This window comes from Benincasa hispida, chromosome 1 (genome assembly GCF_009727055.1).
Source record: "Benincasa hispida cultivar B227 chromosome 1, ASM972705v1, whole genome shotgun sequence".
Classification (NCBI taxonomy): domain Eukaryota; kingdom Viridiplantae; phylum Streptophyta; class Magnoliopsida; order Cucurbitales; family Cucurbitaceae; genus Benincasa; species Benincasa hispida.
Genome location: NC_052349.1, coordinates 39,554,640 through 39,579,399, shown reverse-complemented (window position 1 = coordinate 39,579,399; position 24,760 = coordinate 39,554,640). Strand labels below are relative to the sequence as shown.

At 38.2% G+C, this 24,760-nt stretch overlaps 1 protein-coding gene and 1 non-coding gene across 4 annotated transcripts in view; both read right to left on the bottom strand.

Moving 5' to 3' along the window:
- The window catches only part of LOC120080791 (transportin-3), a 104,984-nt gene that overhangs the window by 33,588 nt on the left and 46,636 nt on the right, over positions 1 to 24,760 (bottom strand). For all 3 annotated transcript variants that reach the window (XR_005482648.1, XM_039035423.1, XM_039035431.1), the window contains exons 16-18: positions 21,472 to 21,607; positions 20,999 to 21,148; positions 4,418 to 4,503 (exon numbers count right to left, since the gene is read on the bottom strand). Coding sequence is in view for 2 of the 3 variants with exons in the window: in XM_039035423.1 (XP_038891351.1) it covers positions 4,418 to 4,503; positions 20,999 to 21,148; positions 21,472 to 21,607 (372 nt within the window). In the remaining variant the exon portion in view is untranslated. The remainder of the gene's footprint in view (positions 1 to 4,417; positions 4,504 to 20,998; positions 21,149 to 21,471; positions 21,608 to 24,760) is intronic.
- On the bottom strand, positions 22,716 to 22,797 carry LOC120070426. The gene has a single exon (XR_005479919.1). It is a non-coding gene; the product is annotated as a small nucleolar RNA Z103 (small nucleolar RNA).

Genomic DNA, 24,760 nt, shown 5'->3' with positions numbered 1-24,760 from the left:
GAAGAAGGGTGGAAACATTTATAACCTTGCTAGTGAAGGGGATACCCAACGAAGACACATTTCTAAGCATGGGGGATAAACTTAGTTTGGTTAGGCCCATGACTATGGACAAAGGCAGCGCACCCAAAAACTCGAAAAGGGAACATCAGGAATAAGCTGCATGGTAGGGTATGACTCCTTGAGGCATTCAAGAGGGGTTTGGAGTTGGAAGACACGGGAAGACATTCGATTAATAAGATAGCTGTTGTCAAAACTGCATCCCCCCATAAGTAAGATGGAAGTGAAGTAAACAACATGAGAGATCGTGCAACCTCAAGAAGGTGACGATTCTTCCTTTTCAGCCACCCCATTCTGTTGAGGTGTATACACACATGAGCTTTGATGGATAATGCCTTTAGAAGACAGAGAATCACGAAGAGTATTATTAAGGAACTCATGACCATTATCACTACAAAGAATAGCAATTTTGGTGTTGAACTAAGTCTCAACAGCAGTGTAAAATTGTTGAAATACCGATGAAACCTCAGATTTATCAATAAGGAGAAAAACCCATGTAAGATAGGTATGATCATCAATAAAGGTCATAAACCACCGTTTCTCCGAAGAGGTGGTAATACTCAAGGTACCCCAAACATCACTATGAATAAGGGTGAAGGGCTGAGAAGGTTTGTAAGGTTGAGATGGAAAGGTGATCCTATGCTTTTCTGCACGAATGCATACATCACAAAATAGAGAAGAGACATCAACTTTATTGAATAAATGAGGAAATAAATATTTCATATATTTGAAATTTGGATGACCAAGGTGAAAATGCCACAACATACAATTTTTTTCTGAAGTTGAAAAATAAGAAGACAACAAACTAGTCCTATAACAGTTCCTAGAGAAAGCATCATCATCAAGGACATAGAGTCCCCTATTGTGCCGGGCAGTGCCAATTGTCTTCCTTGAGCTCAAGTCCTAAAATAAAACATTATCTAGTGAGAAAGCAACTTGACAATTCAAATCTCCAGTTATCTTACTAATAGATAGTAAATTGCAAGATATTTAGATACATGCAACACATTCTGTAAAGTTAAACCATCAAAAGGAGAAATATGACCATTGTCCACAATAGGAGCAAGGAACTCATTTGCAATCCGAATCTTTTCATTACCAGCACTCGAAAGATATGATAGAAAATTATTAGAAGATCCAGTCAAATGATTTGTAGCCCCTGAATCAAGTGTCCATGGTTTCTTACTATTTATGCTGAGGAGACTTAAGGATTGAGAGGTATCTGATTGAGCAATAACCTCAAGGGAAGAGACACCGGGTCACTTTGGCAATTCACCTGAGGTTGTGATTGGGGGCCAATCGCAGATTCACTCATAAGAGCCCGACCAGGCTTGGAGGACGTCTTCTGCCATTTAGTGATTTACCATGTAACTTCTGATACTGATCTTTCGTATGCTAGGGTTTCTTGCAATGTTCACACACCGAGGTCTGTTTCCCATTTTGCTTGTCACTATCAGAACCAGATAATTTTGTACTGAAAGCAGTAGAATCAGTAGCAAATATAGTCATGATGTCCATAGCACAGACTCTATCTTCCTCTAGACGAACCTCAGAACACACTTCCACTAGAGAAGGTATAGGCCTCTGTCCTAGTATACGGCCTTTCACAGCATCAAACTTGGAGTTCAAACCAGTTAGGAAATCATAGACACGATTGACTTCCTCAATCTTGGAATACTGAACACCTCCACAAGGGCAATCCCAGATGATTCCACGACAAATGTCCATCTCCTGATAGATTAAGGACAATTTGTTAAAGTATGAAGTGACATCCATCATCCCCTGTTTGCACTCGTGAGCCTGTTTACGCATAGTGTAAAGACGAGATGCATTCTGCCTCTTAGAATATAATTTCTGAACTGCATCCCAGATATCTCAAGTAGTCGCAGCATACAACAACGATTTCCCTATCTGAGGTTCCATACTATTAATCAACAGCAATCGAAGCAGGGCGTCTTCTCATTTCCAAATGCGCTCCTGAGAATCCACTGGCCTAGGTCTTGGTATCTCACCAGTTAGATACCCAAACTTGTGACACCCCTCAAGAGTCATTTTACTGGACTGAGACTAGGAGAAATAATTCTGACCATTCAACTTTTCTCCTACAATTAACCCTATGGAATTTCTCATAGATCCAGATAAATAGTTTGCAGCAATTAAAGCAGAGAAAAAGGTTACCGGATTCTCTGGATACATCGATGGACCGGAAAGAATGTTAGAATTCACTGTACTAGAATTTAAGTTTGTGAAAACACCTAGGGCTGCTCGAAAAGCAGCGATTTTTTTCTGAAAACTTGCTTGAAGATTAACCAACTGTTGTTGAACCATTACTGGAGATAAACCAATCAAACCTTGATGTTCATAACTAGATGGCTCATGATGAGGAAGGCCCAGCGGCTGCAAATAGGTTGTTTGTCGTTGAAAGGGAAAGGAGCCAGGGATTCCCAACGTTGCCACAACAGGGGATTTACCTCTGGTAGGCGAACGACTCACCAATCTCGACTCCAAGGTGTAGATTTCAGCTACTAGCAGTGAATTTGGAAGGATAGGTAACGGAAACTCTTGGCAACAAAGGAGGAACACCGGCGACATTGTGAAAAAGGGGGGTGGCGCTAGGGTTTCCATCAAAGAGTTGTGGTGGCGTTAGAGTTAGACGGATATGCAAGGACCGGAGGTACTGATTAACTGCAGCTTGGACAGTAGTAACAACGATGGTATCGACGATGGCAGTAGTATCGATAGTAGTGAGGCTGGTGCAAAACTAAGATTATCTTGCACCGATTGGTTTTTGCCGATGGCGGCTAGGGTTTTGTCACCATACTCTGATACCATGTTAAAAAATAGAAAATAGAGAACACTAGGTTTACATGAAAAACCCTAGAAGAACAAAGAGAAAAACCACAATAGAGAGTCTCTTTTATTATTTTTAACACACAATGAAAGTTACAATAGAAGTCATATTTATAGACTCTAGCAAGCCCCAAAACAAATAAGGAAATAAACCTAGGGTAAAGTAAAATACTAAAATACCCTTGGGACTATAAACTATCGACAAAGCCCCTTATTTCCAAAAAACAATTCTCGAGAAAAATCCATCTCCAATTTTTACTAAGCTCCAGAAGGTTATCCAAGATGCAGTGAAATTGGTTGTGTGAACTGTGAACCGATTACTATTATTAGAGCTCAAGGATGGGTTGGTTTTATTATTGTTGCTAAACTTAAAAGGATGCAAGATGCTGTAAAGTCTTGGTTTGCTGTTTTTGAGAATGAAAGGAAGTGAAAAGTGGAAAGAAGTCCTTGAAATGCTTGGATAATATCTATCGTTCTTGGTTCAAGTTGAAATTTAGTTCCCTTTGATCTTAGCCGAAACTTTTAAGTGTTGAAGGTTTGAAAGGATTCAACGCACTTTTATGACGCATCACTTCATTGATTAGGCCGTTTTGAAACGCTCCAGTCAATTCCTTCCTTTGGTGCTCTCTTTCCAATTTTTTATAGACAATTCAATTCAAGTCATTGTTAAAGATGTAGTGCTTTGTTTGTTCTTCTTCTTTAGTTAGCCTGTGTTCTATTGCTAAGTGTTTGCATTGTACTTGATTTCAACTCTTGTTGGTTATTTCTGTTTCGTCTCCATTATTGTATTTTAAGTATTAGTCTCATTCCATTATTTCAATGAAGAGGCTTGTTTCCATTAAAAAAAAATAATAAAATCTCTAAAGATATTTACAATGATACAATTATTCTAATATAAAATCAGAAAACATGTTTTTGGTCTTTAAATTTGGGTTGCTACAACTTGCACCTTGTTAAAAACAAGAGGTTTGAGAGAATAGTAATAATCTATTCCTAGTGTGCAATGGTAGCCCTAGTAAAAGAAAATAAAAAGACAATAAAGGACAATATGTCTAAGATATGTACAATAATACAATTATACTAATATAAGATCTACAACACACCTAAATGCGGGGAAGAATCTAAATATGTCGACTTTTGTCCTAAAATTAGCCATTATGACAGTGAAGTATTAGATAAATTAAACTCCATATGTTCTATCTCGGCTTGTCCATCATGTATAAGTTTTAATTTCGAATTGATGCCACCTAATTTCAGTTCCCAATAAATTCAGACATTAATGACAAAAAATGAGTTTTGCAGCTTTAAATTTAAGTAACCACTATAACAAGAAATGGGTTTATACCAGGAAACTGACAATCAAATGTGCCAAAAGTCTACTCCCAGTCTAGACATATACGGAAACGATAAATACAGCCATAAACATAGATACAAAAATAACTCTTAAGCACATGCAAAACAATATAAAAAGTAAAGCCCCAACTTACAACAAATTATTTAATCATGATACCTATACAGGCCCCTCACAGCAGAGGTTAAGATTTTCGTGTAAGTAGCTGGATTTTGTCTCAGAGATGGTACATTATCTTCATCAACCTGAAAAATGAAATACGCTTCTTTTAATTTACTAATGATTGCACAAAATTCATAAGAACGGGAAATTATCCTACAATTTTAATGATTTAAGTGGACCACTAGCTCAAGAACATCCAATCTTCAATTCTTCTCCTTAGTCAAAGAATTGAAGAAGTGTTTGTCCTCATGAAGGCAAGCGGCTGTTCATCTTGAACATAGGTTCAAGGCAACTAAAAGATGCAAAAGGCGAGTGCCTTATTAACGTTATCACCCTTAGTACTTGCAAGGCAATAAGGCCTTCTCTTGCCTTGTCCTCGCCATAGGCAAGCACCTGGGAGCACCTCCATATGGTAAGAAAGTATAAAGATGGAAATTTTTATCAAGAGGAGGTAGACTCATCCTTTGTAAATCAATTCTTAACATACAACATTCCCATTTTTTATGGTGTTCTTTATCCAAATCAGAATATTAATTCATTTAGGGCTCTTAGATTTCCATAGAGCTTGAAAAATCTCTTTATCAAGAGGAGATGAAGCAATCTTTGACAAAAATGTAACTGAATACTTTCCAGAGGAGTCCAATGACCAAAGCCTAGAATCAGGTGCTTGAGATAGTCTTTTGCCTTCTAAGCAACTCAATAGTTGCTGAACTTCTGAAAACTCCTCCTCTTTTGGCTGCCTCCAATATAGCAAGTCCCATGAACAAGTCCGAATACCAATGATCATATATACTACCCTTTGGTAGTGAAGCAAAATGAAGAAGTGAAGGAAAACTCATTTTTAATGGAAGATCAGTGCAACACAAATCAAGCAAAAAGAAAATACTCCATCCATTTCCAAGTTTAAAAACAAGTGACTCAAATTTACTCCAAATCTTTGATATGCTAATCCATGGAGTTTGCAAACTCAAACCTAACTTTCCAGAAGTGTGCCAATGATGAGGATCAACACCATGAATGCTTTTCACCATTTTGCACAAAAGAGATTCTGGTTCTTTTAAAAACTTCCAATTGCATTTTAACAACCGCACCCAATTCCTATTTTCTAGATTACCCAATTCGAGACCTCCATCCTGCAAGGCTTTCGAGGCTATCTCCCATTTCACCAGGTGGTTTAGTTTGCTCCCTTTCTGTCCTTCCCAGAAAAAAATTACACATAATCCTTTCTTACTGTGAAATCACTGAGCAAGGCCTTTGAAAAATAGACATATAGTACGTGGGTAGATTTTCCAAGACTGCATTACAAAGTGTTAACCGGCCCCCTCTAGACAAATTATTCCGCTTCCATATGTCAAGCTTCATAGCACTTTGTCTATAATTCGTTGCCAAAAAGATTGTTGTTTAGGACATCCACCGAGAGGTAAACCCAAATAAGTGAATGGCAGTTTTCCAACTTTACAATTCAGTCGAGAAGAGGCAGAAATCAAGTTATCTTCATCAATATTAACACCATAAAGTGCTGACTTATCCCAATTTACCTTTTTCCCAAGCACCACTCAGCAAACCCAATTGTTTGAATAAGGATGTCCAACATAGCATCGTCATGCTTGCAAAATAGGAGAGTGTCGTCAGCAAATTGCAAAATTGATAAATAAACTTTATCTTTTCCAACCAAGAAACCTTCAAACATTCTAGTTCCATGTATTCAAGAAATAAAGGCACAAAGGACTTCACTAATAATGAGAAATAAAAAGGGTGATAAAGCCACCTTTGTGAATTCCTCTTGAGGCAAGAATACAACCTCTAGGCCTTGCGTTCATGTAAATTGAAAATTTTGGATTGTGAATACAGCCGTTAATCCGTTCTACCCATTTTGATTGAAATCCCATAAGGATGAGAATTCTTTCAAGAAAGCTCCAATCGACTTGGTCAAAGGCTTTCTCTGCGTCCAATTTAACAATCCAACCTTTCTTTTTCTTGGCACGGTAGTATTCAACAGCTTCATTATTAGTTATGAGAACCAGTTCTAGGATTTGTCTTCCACCTATGAAAGCACTTCCTGTATTAGAAATGAGACTTGGCATTACCTTCTTCATCCCGTTGGCAAGATCTTTGGGGATTATTTTGTACATCGATGTGGTTAGACTTATTGGTCTAAACTCTTTAACATAAAGAGAAGCTTTTGCTTAATGAAAAGCTTTCTTTCCTTTCTTTTTTCCCCCTAAAAAAAACATGATTTCCATTTTTTCTGTCTTTTTTATTGTTGATTATTTTCTTTATTGTGAAATTTTATATTGTACTTATTGTATTATATTTGTTGTATTTTATTCTTTCCTTATTTGTAATTGGGTATTTCTTCTATTTAAGAAACCCTTTCCTCCTAAGATTAATAAGAGAAAAAATAATATTTTTTTAGTATTTATGTATGCTCAGAAGATTTTGCTCGAAGATAGACAAGAAGATGGGAAGGCAACAGTGCCTGTAAAGTCAAACATCTTGCCAAATGGAAGGAGGTATCAAACTCTTAACAAAATGAAGGTTTAGACATTGGCAACTTAAAAATGAGAAATACAACTTTTCTAGTTATTTGGGTTCAGTATTTTTATCATGAATCTTCTTAATTGGAAATTAGCAGTGATGGAAGAGTTCAATGCACTGAAACAAAATTGAACATGGGACATAGTCGAATTACCAAAAGATAAGAAGACGGTGGGATGCAAATGGGTGTTCACCGTAAAATGTAAAGCTGATGGTAGTATTGAAAGGTACAAGGCCAGATTAGTTGTCAAGGGGTTCACTCAGACCTATGGCATTGATTATCAAGAAACATTTGCTCTAGTAGCTAAAATTAATTTTATTAGAATCTTGTTATCTGTGGCAGTTAATTTTGATTGGCCTCTTTATCAACTTGATGTGAAGAATGTCTTTCTCAATGGGGATCTTGAAGAAGAGGTTTTAATGGACTTGCCACCTGGTTTTGAGGTGGATCTCGGGATTAACAAAGTGTTAAAGTTAAAGAAATCATTATATGGACTTAAAAAATCTCCCAGAGCATGGTTTGAACGGTTTGGAAAGGCAGTCACAAGCTATGGATTCAATCAAAGTCATACTGATCATATTATGTTCTATAAACATACTGGAATTGGTAAGTTGGTCGTTTTGATAATGTATGTTGGTCGTATCATTCTTACAGGTAATGATGAGACAGGACTAAATATCTTGAAGAAAAACCTTACTAATGATTTTCAAATCAAGGACCTGGAAACCTTAAAGTATTTCCTAGGAATGGAGTTTGCCAGATCTAAAAATGGCATTCTTGTCAACCAGAGGAAGTATATTCTTGACCTACTGAATGAGACAGGTTTACTTGGTTGCAAGATACCAGAAACTCCTATTGAGCAAAATTTAAAATTGGTTGCTGCAACTAAAAAAGAAGTAAAAGAAAAGGAAAAGTACCAGAGGCTTGTAGGGAGACTCATATACCTCTCTCACACACGTCTTGACATTGCTCTCGTAGTTAGTGTAGTAAGTCAGTTCATGCATGCTCCCGAGTCAATTCACTTTGAAGTAGTTTATAGAATTTTGAGATATTTGAAAGGTACTCCAGTAAAAGGTATATTATTCACGAAGCATGACCACCTAAACATTGAGGTTTACACTGATGCTGATTGGGCAGGAAGCACGATTGATAGAAGATCTACTTCGGGGTAGTGCTCTTTTGTTGGAGGAAATCTGGTTACTTGGCGAAGTAAAAAACAAAGTGTGGTTGCAAAAAATAGTGTTGAAGCAGAATTTAGGGCATTAGCCCATGGTATTTGTCAGGGCATATGGATAAGACTATTGAAAGAATTGAATTTCTCTCAGACAATGCCCATACGAATCTATTATGATAACAAGTCAGCAATTTCCATTGCTCACAATCCAATCCTTCATGATAGGATCAAACAAATTGAAGTTGATAAACACTTCATAAAGGAAAAGATCGATGCAGGAATAATATGCATTCCCTTTCTCCCGACAGCAGAGCAAATCGCAGGTGTGTTAACCAAAGGTCTTCCAAAGTGGCAATTCAACAAGTTGATTGACAAGCTGGCTATGAATGAAACCAGCTTGAGAGGGAGTGTTGATTATTTCTTTTATTGTGAAATTTTATATTGTACTTATTGTATTATATTTGTTGTATTTTATTCTTTCCTTATTTGTAATTATTTTATTCTTTCTTTATTTGTAATTGGGTATTTCTTCTATTTAAGAAACCCTTTCCTCCTAAGATTAATAAGAGAAAAAATAATGTTTTTTAGCATTTATGTATGCTCAGAAGATTTTGCTCGAAGATAGACAAGAAGATGGGAAGGCAACAGTGCCCGTAAAGTCAAACATCTTGCCAATTGGAAGGAGGTATCAAACTCTTAACAAAATGAAGGTTTAGACATTGGCAACTTAAAAATGAGAAATACAACTTTGCTAGTTATTTGTGTTGAAATTATATTTTAGCCCTAAGGGCGTTTTTGTCTTTTATCAGTCTAGGGTTTTTCATTGTTTGGTTATTATATTTGTTCCTATATTGTATACTGTGTATCTGAATTAAAAATAAAAAACTCTTATCGTGGTTTTTTCTCCCTGGTCTAGGGTTTTCCACATAACTCTGGTGTTTTCTTTTCTTCCCTAACTTTTCAAGATGGTATCAGAGCATGGTGATGAGAACGTCGCTGGAATAGAAGAGATTCAGTCATCGACTCTAGTAGGGGATGGAACTCCAAGAGAAAATTCTAACAGTACTGAAATTAGGGCTACCGTCGACCAATATCTACGGTCATTACTTGGACCAATTCAGATCCAACCAGCCCTAATAGATCCAACCATCACTGCCGTCGGAGGACCCCTGCTGCTGTCATCGACAACTTCAACCACACTGTCGCCGCTACCGTCGAGAATCGACCTTTCGCCGCAAGTCCAGCCCAGATCCGCCGAGGCTTCGACGTCCTCTGTGTTCCAGCCGCCGTTTTTTCCAGATCGCCGCCCCGATCCCGCTTCAGATCCCGCCGGCGTAAATCTTCCAGGTCAGTCGTCGTCCCTTCCTCTGGTTTTTTCCCTTCCGGCGGTACCCAGCCCTTCCTACCCTCCGGATCTCAGTGGTCTTCACCCAGTCCAGAACTCCTCGTGTCCTCCAAACCTTCAGACTACGCCCGATCTGTCGGTCTACCAGAACCCACAACACCGCTCGAACCCGGTCCAACCGAACCCAATCCAACTAAACCCCTTATAGCAAATTGTCTCCCACTATTTGCCCTCTGGTCAGCCAGCTCCTCCCATTGGTTTTCCCACACCGATAGAAACGATATCTTCAGGGGTCTATGGACAGAAACAACTTACAACGATTCATGGTGGGACTGTTAGTGTTCAACAGCAACTGGCGAACCTTCAGCAGCAAATTTCTACACTTGGGGCAGCCGTTCGATCTTCGACCAATCCATGAATAGATTTTTTACCAGATACATACCCAGGGGTTCCGTTATGTTCAGAACTCCGGTAACTACTTACCCTACTCTACCTTTCACAAACATTATGTCTAGGTCTGTAGGCAATTTTGCAGGAATTTCTATTGCCGAAAAACTTAATGGACTGAATTACTTTTCTTGGTCACAATCTGTGAGGATGGTTCTTGAGGGGCGGCACAAGTTTGGGTATCTAACAGGGGAAATACCCAGACCAAACCCTGGGGATCCTCAGGAACGGATTTGAAAGGGGGAGGATTCTCTCTTTCGCTCAATTTTAATAAATAGTATGGAGCCTCAGATCGGGAAGCCTCTTCTTTACTCAGTTTCTGCTCGGGATATCTGGGAAGCTGTCCAAAAACTTTATTCGAAGAGGCAGAATGCTTCACGTCTTTATACCTTGAGAAAACAGGTGCATGAATGCAAGCAATGGACACTCGATGTAACATCCTATTTCAATAAACTATCACTGTTGTGGCAAGAGATGGATCTATGTCGGGAAATAGTTTGGAATTGTCCAGTTGACGGGGTTCAGTATTCGAAAATTGAGGAGGCTGACCGTGTTTATGATTTCCTGGCTGGCTTAAACTCGAAGTTTGATGGTGTTTAGAGCCGAATTTTGGGACAAAGACCAATGTCGTCCCTGATGGAAGTTTGCTCAGAGGTCAGATTGGAAGAAGATCGAACCAGCGTTATGAATGGTACAACGCCTAATATCCTGGACTCTGTTGCGTTTGGAGTCAAGTCATCGAGTTCAGAAAATGACAAACAGAATGGAAAAAACCCTCCAATTTGTGAGCATTGCAAGAAACCATGACATACGAAAGATCAATGCTGGAAATTACATGGCCGACCTCCAAATGGCAAGCAGTGTCCTCCAAACGACAAATCTATGTCCAGTCGCGCCTTCGTTAGTGAAGCTGTTGATGGTGCCCCTCCAGGGACGAGCCAGGTGGATCAGGTACGGTCGGAATCGGCAATATTGCACAGTCAAGTACTCCCATTCCTTTAGTTTCTTTGCTGAGGAAATGAATCCTGGATCTTGATTCCGGAGCAACGGACCATCTAACTGGATCATCTGACCAATTTCTCTCCTATTATCCAAGTGCTAAAAATGAGAGATAAGAATTTCAGATGGGTCATTTGCCCCCGTTGCAGAAAAGGGCCACTTATCCCCACTTCAAGGACTGATTTTGGATAATATCTTACATGTGCCCAAAATATCGTATAATTTGCTATCAATCAGTAAGTTAACCAGATTTTGAACTGCAAAGTTGTGTTCTCACCGATAATGTTTTGTTTCAGGACCTGAGCTCGGGGAAGATGATGGCACTGCCCGCACAATAGGGGGCTCTATTTTCTTTCTGATGATGCTTTGTTTAGGAGTTTATCTAGCACTTGTTTACTATCTTCTCTTACTATTTCTGAAACTGATTTCTTATTATGGCATTTTCGTCTTAGACATCCAAATTTTCATTATATGAAATATCTATTTCCCCATTTATTTCGTAATGTGAATTTGTCATCTTTGTCGTGTGATATTTGTATCCGTGCTAAGCAGCCTAGGGCGTCTTTTACCTCACAACCTTACAAACCTTCCCGGCCCTTCCACCTGATACATAGTGACGTTTGGGACCCTTCGAATGTCCCAACGGTATCAGGTAAACGGTGGTTCGTTACCTTCATCGATGATCACACTCATCTTACATAGGTGTTTCTTCTTATAGACAAGTCTGAAGTGACGACGATCTTTCAACAATTTTACACTACCGTTGAAACCCAGTTCAATACTAAAATCACCATTCTTCGAAGTGACAATGGGCGTGAATTTGTTAATCAGACCCTTCTGAGTTCTTAAACTCTAAAGGAATTGTCCACCAAAATTCCTTTGCTTATACACCTCAGCAGAATGGGGTAGCCGAACGGAAAAATCGCCACCTCATTGAAGTAACCCGATCCTTCATGATACTTGCATCCTTACCCTCGTATCTATGGGGGGATGTTGTTCTTACTGTAGCTCATCTCATAAATCAGATGCCCTCCCGTGTGTTCAAATTCCAAATCCCCTTAGAACATTTTAAAGAATCCATCTCGTCCACTCGCCTTTTCCCTGATGTTCCTCTTAGAGTTTTTGGGTGCACCGTGTTCGTCCATAATCATGGTCCTCACCAAAGTAAATTTGCTCCTAAGGCCCAAAAATGCGTCTTTGTTGGGTATCCGCTCAATCAACGAGGCTACAAGTGCTTTCAGCCTTCCTCTCAAAAGTATTTTGTCACCATGGATGTCACATTTCTAGAGGACAAGCCCTTCTTTCCTGTTAGTCCTCTTCAGGGGGAAACTTCGAGTGAAGAGGCTAACACTTCCACCTACTCTGTTCCCTTAAACTTGTTTCCCAAACCTATCCCTGAAACAGAAACAGATGAACCTATCCTTCCTACAAAATAAGTGCCTTGGATAACCTACTATAGGAAGCATCTCCGAAAGGAAATAGTTCCCGAAATTGTTTCCCCTGTTGCTCCATCGGAAGGTGTTCAAGAGTCAGAACCGGAACCGGCTCAGGTTCAAGGTACCCCTAGTCATAATGACAATGAGTATGTTGAAGGTGATATAGGGGACTTAGGCGAAGTCAGAGATGATGACAGTGAAGTCAGGGATGATGGCAATAATGAAGCGCCCAGTGGTGCTCAGGGGACTGAAAATGAACAACAGTTGGGTACAGATCAACAGGTTGACAAGACCGATGAGATTGAGGTTGATGCTACCTTGGATTTGCCGATAGCTCTTCGAAAAGGTACTAGGTCGTGCACCAAACACTTTATGACAAGCTTCTTATCTTATAGTAACCTGTCTACGAGATTTAGAGCGTTCACCACCAGCCTGGATAATGTGATAATTCCGGGCCATGTCCTGAATGGCGAGGTGCAATTATGGAGGAAATGCGGGCCCTTGAGACTAACAAAACATGGAATCTAGTTAGTCTTCCGAGAGGTCACAAAACCGTATGGTGCAAGTGGGTGTTTACTGTCAAATACAAGTCAGAAGAAACTCTCGACAGATATAAGGCGAGATTGGTTGCAAAAGGATTCACTCAGACATATGGAGTGGATTACTCAGAAACCTTCTCACCTGTGGCAAAACTTAACACTATTCGTGTCCTCCTTTCTATGGCTGTTAATCAAGATTGGTCTCTCCATTAGTTGGATGTGAAAAATGTATTCCTGAATGGTGAACTGGAAAAAGAGGTTTATATGAACTCACCTCCAGGTTTTGAAGCCCGGTTTGGCAATCAGGTGGACAAATTAAAAAAAAATCCTTGTACGGACTGAAGCAGTCCCCTAGAGCTTGGTTCGATCGATTCACCACCTATATTAAATCTCAAGGGCTTGTTCAAGGGCATTCAGATCACACCTTGTTCACTAAGAAGTCAGCACCAAGAAAAATAGCAGTATTGATTGTCTATGTTGATGATATTATACTATCAGGAGATGACTCAGTAGAAATTGACAGGTTGAAACGACGAATGGCAGTGAGTTTAAGATAAAAGATCTCGGTACCTTGAGATATTTTCTTGGAATGGAGGTAGCAAGATCAGTAGAAGGGATCTCAGTGTCTCAGAGGAAATACACACTCGATTTGTTGAAAGAGACTGGAATGACAGGGTGTAAACCTGTAGATACACCTGTAGAAGCCAACCTCAATCTAATAAAGTCAGCAGATGATGTTCCTGTAAACAAAGAGAGATATCAACGGCTTGTGGGGAAACTAATATATATGTCACATACCAGACCTGATGTATCACATGTAGTTAGCTTGGTCAGTCAGTTCATGCAAGCTCCGTGTGAAAGACACATGGAGGCAGTCACACGGATCCTGAGGTATCTGAAGTCTTCTCCTAGAAAGGGTTTGGTTTTCAGAAAGCATGATAAAAGGTGTATCGAGGCCTACACAGATTTTGACTGGGCCGGTTCTGTTACAGATAAGAAGTCTACCTCAGGATACTGTACCTTTGTGTGGGGAAACTTAGTTACCTGGAGAAGTAAGAAGCATGGCGTCGTGGCTAGAAGCAGTGCCGAAGCCGAATACAGGGCTATAAGCTTGGGTATATGCGAAGAGATTTAGTTGAAGAAGGTTCTGGTAGATCTACATCAAGAAAGTCATGACCCGATGAGACTTTACTGCGATAACAAGGCTGCCATTAATATTGCACACAATCCAGTTCAACATGACAGAACCAAACACGTTGAGATTGACCGACACTTCATCAAAGAAAAATTGGATAACGGTAGCATTTGCATTCCTTATGTTCCGTCCAGCCAATAAGTTGCGGATGTTCTCACCAAAGGGTTACCCAGACAGACTTTTGACACCTATGTTAGCAAGTTGGGTCTCATTGACATCTACGCCCCAACTTGAGGGGGAGTGTTGAAATTATATTTTAGCCCTAAGGGCATTTTTGTCTTTTATCAGTCTAGGGTTTCTCATTGTTTGGTTATTTATACTTGTTCCTGTATTGTGTACTGTGTATCTGAATTAAAAATAAAAAACTCTTATCATGGTTTTTTCTCCCTGGTCTAGGGTTTTCCACGTAACTCTGGTGTTTTCTTTTCTTCCCTAACTTTTCAAGAATTTGTGTTCAGTATTTTTATCATGAATCTTCTGAATTTTGGGACAATTTTTTTTTCTTTATAATTTTTTTTAAAGAAAAGAGAAACGATTTCATTGAATTTTAGTAGTGTCTTGTCTTAAGATTGTGTCTCTGGAGTTTTCTCCTTTGTTGGTTTTCACCATGGAAGTAAAAAATTGTATGAATGATGTGATTATATGAATGATGCGACTTTTAATCAAGTAATCTCTCTTTCTCGCATACATAATGGTTTGAGAAGTTTTTGGTAGACTTGATGCATTTTCCGGTAAGGTCAAAGTTTCTTAAGAAAGCTAGGGACTCCTCTGGTACTTGCGCTCTCAACATGGATGGATATTTTAATGCACTGTTTGGCTGCCCACGGGAGAAAGGAAGCAGCTGCATGTTCCAATTGGTCCAAACAAGAGAGGATGGCTTGCTTTTTGGAAATTATAAGAGACATTTCATTTTTGCAAGAGAAAAAAAGAATCAACACTGCAGGAGCCTTCAAAGCAATTGATGAAAGGAGATGGTTCGATTTTAGAAATAGGTCATAGGAATACAAGTAGAAGTTATGCTGAAATAGTGAAGAAGAATTTTTTGTTCAAACAAGACTATTGTTCACCCTACCTCGTCTCTTCTTTGTAAAAATTAGGTTCCATCTTCAGTATGGGTCAGCAAAAAGAGAATTCGTTGCAGTAGGTTTTGGTGAGATTTATGTCATCTCTAGATTGTGTGCTCATAACTCCTGGCTGGAAAATCATGCGTCTTTGGAGCAATATTTTGGAGAAGCCATTACAGTCAACCCTTTTTTTAAGGATAAGGAACTGCTGAAGTTTTCTAAAGCTGGATATGAAATTCACTTTGACAGTAAGCGGAAAATCAAAGGAGGTTATCATTTAAAGATTGAAAATTGGGATTCTGAAGTATCCTCTCATCCAGAGGTTATCAAAAGATATGGAGGTTTCAAGATAGGTTCAGTTTTCAACATTGTGAATGAAATTGAAGCTTTTGTTCTTATTCCCATCGTTTATTAAAATTCTATTTGTTCAAGGTTGCATCACTATGCCAGAGAAGTGAAGCATTAAGTTAAAGTTTTTAAGGCATTTCCTTTTTCGAGAAGACTTTTTGGTTGTCTTCATTTAAGAGCTGTGTTTTTTCACTAATTCTTCGTTTTTGGAAAAAAGGAAATAGAACTTTTCGCTGAAAAATGAAAAGACAAATGCTCAAAGATACAATAACCTTTAAGAGATCTTAATAAAGATGCAGAAGATCCTGTTGAAGTTAGAGGTGCAAGAATGGTGAAAATGACTTTCAGAAGAGGAAGCAATGCAGTAAATAGGAGTTTCAGATGTAGGAGATCATTCCACTATAATAGGAGAAGCAGGAGAAAAACAAAAGTACACAATTTACAATGAAAAGAAAACTCTAAAAGAGGCAAACACTTAAAACCTAACATACCAACACCGGAAAAGAAACCCATAGCTAAAGATCACAAAGACATTAAATCCAATGCCAACTAAAGACCAGCGAGCAATCAAGGAAAAAATCCTTGAAGACCAAATGTGAGAGCCTCAAACCACAATTGAGTGGGAGCAAGATATCTTGAATGAACGAGAAAAACGAAACTTATGAAATTAGAGAAAACCGACAAAACAAATAATGAGGAGAATTACAGGAAAATTATTATCTTTTAGTTAATATATAGGTTAGTTGTTAATTTAGATTAATTAATGTTTAATTAGTATTTTAGAATTCGCTACACTTGAGGCTTACGCTGTTAAAAAAAATTAAAAACCCTAGTATTTTAGAATTAATTAGTCAATTGTCTTATTTTCTTGTAAGACTATAAATAACTATTTTAGGGTTGTAATAGAAAGCTTTTGAATATCATTTTAATATTGAACATTGTGTTCTTGGAGAATCTTCTCTCATCTAGATGGCCTTCCCTCGTTTGGCCATGGATTTGGCCTAATACCTCACTCAGTGCATCAACAAACCAACTACTACATTGCAGCTTCCAAGCTTGCAAATTTCCAGAAAAAGTAATACAACTTTAAGAAAAACTATAAACTGCAAAAGGATGGTTATTCTTACACCAGAAAGAGGTAGTAAGGGAGTACAAGTTCCATAAAATGATCAAAAGTGTAAGAAACCTCCATGAAGAGAAGACTATTCCTAGCACCCCAAAGAGTCCAGAAAAATGCACAACTGGGGGCAAGCCAAAAGAACCTTTTTCCCTATGGCCAAAAAAACTAAGCAATTACAAAATCATGAAAGCGGAAAAATGAAGGCATTCCAATTGAGACTGATGTCTTGAATGGAGAAATTTTTTAATTCTTTTGCGATGGAGCACCAAGAAGAGGCATTGAGATGAGCGGTATCAAATTTGAAGGAGCTAAGAGATGCTTTGTCATGAAACACTCTTTGGTTCCTTTCAAACCGTAATTCTGATAACAAAACTTTGACTGCATTGACCCAAAGTAATCTTGACTTCTTCAATTTTGGACCAATCAAGAGTTGAAGCACATTTGCCTTAAAATCATTATCGAAAATCCAGCTAACCTTGAAGCAATTAAATAAACGAAAGAACCTTTTTAATACCATGAAAAGGATGACCAAGATAGAGGCAAGGAGATGAAAAGCGTTGTTGGCGAAAGGGAAAGACCAACCAAAAGCCTCCAAAATAGTGCCCCAAAACTGATAAGAATGGTACAGTTTTATGCTATCTGTGGGACATTTGAAGGGAGAGGAATAATAGAAACTTTAGAGAGGTTGACTGAGGAAGTTTGGGAGTTGGTTAGAATTAATGCTTCCTAATGGGCATTGTTTTTTTTGTTTTTTTTTTGAAACAAAACTAAGACTTTTCATTGAAATAATGAATGAAACAAAAATGGAATTCAAACTTGCCAATAAAGGCTACAACAAGACTAAGTAGAGATTTAAATAATCTAAGAAGCAATATAAACATTCCAAATTAGAAAAATATCTTGGATGGAGTAAACAGCAAAGTGTTCAGAAAGAGAACCCCATGTTGAACCTTTGACTTGACCAATCTTATAACAAACAAAACTAGGAAGTGACTTGTTGTGAAGGATGCATTGGTTCCTTTTGACAGTTGCAAGATGTCTTTTTTTTTTTCTAAAATGGAAACGAGCCTCTTCATTAATGCAATGAAATGAGACTAGTGCTCAAAGTACAAGAGGATAATACAAAGAGTGAAAAGACCAAAAGACCAAAGGATTAGGAGGCGCACCCAGGCATCTCAACTGTGTTGACACCCATAGCGCCCACATCATATCTAAGAAAACTTAGATATGAGTACTAAATGAACCCATCCAAAAGCAAAACAAAAAATCCCGAGAGCAACAAGGATCTAAAAATAAATACATCTAGAAAATACAAGGAACAAAGTAAATAGCTAATACATAATGATTCAATATGAGAACAAAAGCTAGTAAGCTAGCTGTATAAATGCCTCCAAAATAAGATTAAGTCTTGGACCGAGAAGTCAGCAGAAGTCTTGGGCATGGCGTAAAAGGATTAAAAGATCAGTCTTGCTATATCAACCGAACCATCCAAAAAGTTGATTTGTCAAGGAAAACTCTTTGATTCTTTCAAACCAAAATTCAAATAGCAATGCTTTTATTTGGAGAATGAACAAGCTCGGAAGCAACTCCATCATACTCAATAAAGCGCCAAGCAATAAAAATGTCACCAAGCCCTCATGTGTTCCACAAAAGAGTCTTCAACAAGGACGAATCAAAGAACCAAACTTTGTTACCACAGAATTTTAAAACTAGTGCTCAACAAAACTTAATACCACAATCTTCAACTAAAGAAATCAAGATGTTAAGGAATTTCCTTCTCATCAATAGGAATGAAAAAATGGGTCTTTAGCCTTGTCAATCAACTATTCTTCCTCTGTCTGAAAAAGGTAGTGTGCCAGAGACATCAAAAATTTCTTCCTCATCTAGAATCTCCTCTATTTTTATCTTTCTAAATCTTCAACACTGGCAGTTGCAATTGAATCTCCATTTGAGTCATGCTTGCTGGATTGAGAGATACTAGGTGGCAAGCTAGGGAAACCTCTCACAAAGTGTATGTTTGAGCCAGGGATCTTAAAATCTGAGTAAGTAAAGGAACTAAACTTGGGTGTAGATTTAGCTGACCTGTCGAGGAAAATACCAGGGATTTGAACCTTGACACAACATTCCTCGAGCAAATCTGAGTTGGCTAATGTTGTCCACAAGTTGGAAAAGGATGTCTTTTTTCAAATAAAATAGGTAAAGGCTTCCACAGGTGAGAATGCTTCTTGGATTTCTTTGAAAACTCACGGCCGTCCACTTTTTCTCTCCATAGAGAATCTAACTCCACCTTATCCTTTACTAAGTTCATCTCCTTCTTGTTTGAAAACTCCTTCCTGTGTGGAGAGGAACCGGAATCGTTGACCTGGGAAAGTTTCTAACAAGAAGCCAAGGTATTTGACAAGTACCCATTCTTTAATTTGCAAACTAAAGGACATCTTGAAAAGTTTGGAAGTATTCGAGCAGGTAAAAGAAAATTGAATTCAGAGTTTAGAGAATGAAATCCACTTCTTCATCTTTCATAACTTGAGACAAGCGAACAATATCAATTGGATTAATCAAATCTTTAACAAATAAAGCACCTTTGATCTTACTTGGCAGATCGATTGATACAATATCACCGAAATTCAAATAAATCTTTCCACATGTTTCATCTGTAATCTTTACAGTCGAAGGGATAAAACCACGAAGATTTTTCTTAACTTGAATTCTAGCTTTCAAGACGTTAAGAAAATTCAATGTTTCTAAAGCAATACTTTCCAATCCACCAAAATAAGCTCCAAGGGCTTCGAACGTTTGTTTACTCCAATGATCTAAAGGAAGGTTTCTTATCGTAATCCAACTTCCATAACCTCTTGTATACAACGGCTAACTGTGCATGAGCTTATTCCATTTTTCAAATTTCAGGTGGAACGAGCCAATTTCTTGCTATTTGCTTGGGCTCTCAATTAATTCCTCCAAGTCTACTTGATCTAATTTAATCAAAGCATTTTCCACAAACAGTGGATTAACAATGACATCTAATTGGAAGTACAATTTTAAAGTTTCAAAAATCTCAACCCAGTCGTTGAACTTAGTCTCGTAACTATCCATAATTTAGTATAATCTTCTTTAAAAACATCAAGACTCTTTTGAACCCAATATTGATTCTTGCTCTGTTTTTTGGGTGACAAATAAAGGGGTCGTGAACAGCTAACAGGAACCATACTCTGTTTCTTCATTGTAGTGGCAAGGCTCTGAAAAACAATTCTTGTCAACACGTCTGCCCCATGACTATTTCTCATGATCGGTATTTCAGGAAGACTCGACTCCAAACTTCGAAAAGACGACTTTAAAGATGTATCGTATAGGCGCTGAAAATCAAATAGCATATCAACAAAAGAATGCCAACCAGCCCGACGGAACATGAATGAAAAACCTACCCCTACTTAATGGCTAAACAACACATCGCATAATCCAACCCGAGGAATCGTAGAACTTAGACAAACTTGTTGCTCCATAGTCATCACGTCCATTTTTCTCAAAGAAACGAGAAACAAAGCCCTAAAGTAGTTCAATAATATTCTCCACAAACCAACTTAGCCGAGACTTAGAAATAATTAGGAACTTACTTGCCTCCACATCTTCTACTAGAAACAAACCAGCTTCATTCCATATGCAATAAGGGATCCAATTCACATTGCAACTTTTCACTTCCATGAATGAAGGGAAATCAAAGCTACTAGCTGGAACTAGCGACCTGGGCTAGGATGAAGAGATGAAGGTAATAGGGTGGTTGGAACTAGAGATTTGAGGAAGGACAGAGATAGGGACAGGAGAGCGGAAAGCGAAGAGAGGAGAAAGAAAAGGCAAAAGAGTGGAGGAAAGACAGAGAAGGAGATCGACAGACGGAACCAACGACGAAGACTGGTGGTGGGAAGAATGGAGAAGGCAACGACTGGTTGGGTAAGGTTGGGGAAAGAATCAAGGGAAAAAAGAGATGATGAAGAAGATATATGAAAAGCAAAGTGGTCGAAGATGAACAGCTAGAGTTTCAAGAAAGAGAAGCCGAAAGGTCTGTCGGCCAGGAGGACCGACGGACGGAGGCTGGTGGCCAGACGGTCAGCAGAGGACGGCCGGAAAAATGGACGGAGGCATACGAAGGTGGACAGGCGGCGATGTGGTCATTTTCCAATCTTAAGCCCGAGTAGACTATTTGCCAAACTAGATTTTCAAATTTCCCTTTTGAATTCCAATTTCTCTATTATTCATTAGTTGCAAGATGTCTATTGTTAAGTGAAACATTCATTTGTGCTGAAAGAAACCTCCAAACACACCAATAAAGCAAGAAATGAGAAAAAAAATAACATCAAACTAGTTATATGTAGAAACTTACTAGTTTCTCAATTGCTTCATAGCTTGATGAAAGCAATCTAGCCAACAAGTTACTCTTCAGTTCTTTATTAGGAACCGAACCAAGAATCAAACTTACAGCACTCACTACTTCTTCCTCGTCCTCCAAAGGTAAATGCAACTTCTCCAGACTCTAGGAAACCAAAGGCTAGTTAGACTTGGTCCAAGAGATCATTACACAAACATGACAAGTAATAACATGAATCTAGTCAAAGCAAACAAGACAAAACAACAAATTTACATAAATTTATATTATTTTCATTTCGTCTAAAGGCCAATAGCGTTTCTAAATTTACATATTACATTTAATGAGAAACATTTATTACAACATCAAACATTATTGTGTGCTGGATTTAGCTCTTAGTTTCATCTATAACATCAGTCTCTAAAAATTTCACAATATTCATTTTCCTTCAAATTTAGCTGACTAGTCACAATAATCACAGAGAATATTACCTCTCCGATCCAAATCAAAATTTCCAAATTTGGCAGTTCAAATATTACGGCAGTTGCATCTTCACAAATTTTACGGAGGGCGAAGGCACAAGCATGTGAAGAGACAGATTCTGTGATCCCAGTAGCAAGAAATAATCTGAAAATAGAAGATCAATATAAAAGGGGAAGAACTATAATTGAGAAATAAATATGAATACATTTAAGAAGATGAATACAGTAGGAAAGAACATTGCATCGATAGATTCCAGATTATAGACTACAATCATGTAAACTGCAGCCCAACTCCATCACATTTCTAAAGATGAACTGGTTTGATATGATCCCATGCCCAACAACATTTCTCAAGGCCCAAACACAATATTTGCTAGCCATGGAGTCATGCGTCAACAAGGAAGCACTCATGGAAGGAGTATGTAAAGTACCAATAGGGATTTATTGAGAATATCAGTAGAATATTAGTAAGGGTGTAATGATAATTGGTTATAAACATTGTATCCTTAGAAATTTTAAAAAAAAAAAAATTAAAAAAATGGTCAGTATGGAGAAGTTATGAAAAGTTTGTTCCAAAATTCTATAGAAAGATCCACCATTCAGCCTAATCAAGTAAGTTTTACTCCTTTGCCTCCTCAAATACCTTCCAGCCTCAAATCAATTGTGGAAATTTTTGGAATCCAATTGGGTTAAATATCCTCAAGTTCTTCATCAGGTGAAGTGAGAGTTCTTTTTTCTGATCAGCAACATGAAATTATTTCAAGGGTTTCCAGCAATTTTGGTGACTTTTCAAAAAAGAGGTGTATAAAGAAGCTTATTAAATCATGATTCCTGTTCAATTATTATTCAGAAGTCTAAAAGGGAGGATTTCGTCATTCTTTTTACTTGAACATGATGGAACTTTTGAGTTTTCAGCTAGCCTTTTGTGGAATCTTTTGTGGAAAAAAAAATCAGAAGGTGCGTAGGTCTTTTGGGATGAAATAAAACTAGTGGTTGTTGAAGTCTTTATACGATGACAATTATACTTGGTCTAGTGGAGAGTTTCAAGGCTTTCCAGATTTATTCCAGCCCTCTGCCCTCTATTATTAGAAGCTTGATGTTTCTTTGGCCCTTCATCAGAATTCTAAAGAAGCTATGAAGTCATGGTTTACTGATTTTAGAAGCAGGTTATTGTAGGCCTAAAATTTCAGGGTGGCTTTGTCTTCAAGTTGTCATAGTTGGCTGGATTTTTCCTTTTGTGAATGTGCTGGAAGATGGATCAGATAAAAAAGTGCTGCAAACACCAGCAAAGGATAATCAGCGTCAATCATTTGGGGAAAGTATCATCATTTCCATCTTCAGAGCCAACATTCAACTAAGATCCCCTCTCCAAGTTTTTGGTGCCTTTTTCTATTTGGTTTCGTCTGGTTCTAAGTTGTTATGGTTCATTGGTTCTCCAATTATTCAAGTCAAGCTTCAGTCTCAATGATGTTTGGAAATTTCATTCCTTTTTTTAAAAAAGGAAACCATACTTTTTATTAATGCATAAAAAGAAAGTACAAGAGATGTGTACTTAAAGGGAACGATACAAGACACGGAATCAGGAGACGCACCCGGGCATCTCAACTAGGTTGACATCCTCTTAAGGTCCTCATCACATCCATATAACTCAAACAAAACGGAAAAGAGAGAACTTACAAGAGGATTGAATACAAAGAAAAACCGTCCTCTTTTGAGAAACATAATACAGAACAAAAGGAAAAACAAGAAAATAAGTCTAAACTACTTAAGTCTTCAAGGTTGGAGAGTAGTGGCCCTTCTCTTTAAAACATAATCAATCCGGGAGGATGAATGCTTACCAGTTTAAACATAAGTCTTGAAGGGAGTACGCTGCAAAATGCTTAGAAAGAGAACACCATTGAGAAGCATTAAGTTTAGCAGCCTCGTATCGGGAGAACCAAGTGTGATCTCTATCTTAAAAGATTCTTTGATTTCTTTCGAACCAAATTTCAACTAATAGTGCTTTTACTGCATTGCACCAAATCAGATTTGGGGCTTTTTTGAGGATAGGACCCGTGAGCAGCTGCTGTACATTATTTCTAAAAATATTGTCGAAAGCCCAGCTGATGTTGAAGGTTTTAAAGAGGACTAACCAACAATTTCTGGCGAAAGAGCAGTCAAAGAACAAGTGTTGTAACTCTTCTCCTGCTGATTTACATAAAACACACTGATTAGGAGAAAGAAAATGGGAGGACAGCTTGTGTTGTAAAACTGAGGTGCTGTTTAGGGCTCCAAAAAGCATGACCCAAACCGTAATATTCACTCTTCGAGGGCTATTGGTCTTCCATAGGGCTTTTATTAGGTGAATGTCAAGAGGTGAGGCCAAAGCAAGATGGTTAGACAAAGATTTTACCATGAATGAACCACTTGCTTCTAAAGACCAAGTTCGAGAGTCAGGTCTGTTTGAAGGCTTTATGTTGGAAATCAAGAAGAGAAAATTCTGAAAATCTGGTATTTCTTCTTCTTTTAAGAGCCTTCTAAAGGGTAGAGACCATGAAAGGTTTTGAGAATCCCAATGATCCAAAATAGATCCATTTTGGTTGGAAGCAAATCTGAATAAAGAGGGAAAACTAAATTTGAGGGGAGTGTTACCAGTCCAAGTGTCATGCCAGAAAGCTATTCTGCTTCCATTTCCCAGTTTGAAGACAGCCAAAGCTTTTACTTTCAACCAAATTTTTGAGATGTTGATCCAAGGGCTATGAAGACTGCAAATTGTCTTTCCAGAAGTGTGCCATTCACCAAAATTTCTGCCATGGATACTCTTTATAACTTGTGTCCACAGAGAGGATTTCTCTTGGATAAATCGCCACCCCCATTTGGCTAGAAGTGCCAAATTTCTTCTTTTTAAGCCTCCTAGAGCCAGACCACCATCCTCTATTTTTTTTGAGACAACCTCCCATTTTACCAAATGATTTAGCTTCCCTCCTTTATGACCTTCCCAAAATAAATTTCTCATAATTCTTTCTATAGAGGAAATAACCTTTTCTGGCATGAAGGAAGACATATAATAGGTTGGTAAATATGAAAGAACTGAATTGCATAAAGTTGCCCAACCACCTCTTGAGAGGTTATATCTTCTCCATTTGTCAAGTTTACTCTCTGAAGTTTATCAATCAGCGGCTGTCAAAAGTCTACTCTTTTTGGATATCTGCCCGATGGAAGACCTAGATACAAATAAGGCAGCTGCAAAGATTTACAACCTAACCTTGAGGCCACGGCTTCTTGCTTGGAGTCTTCAATATTGATTCCACAAATGGCT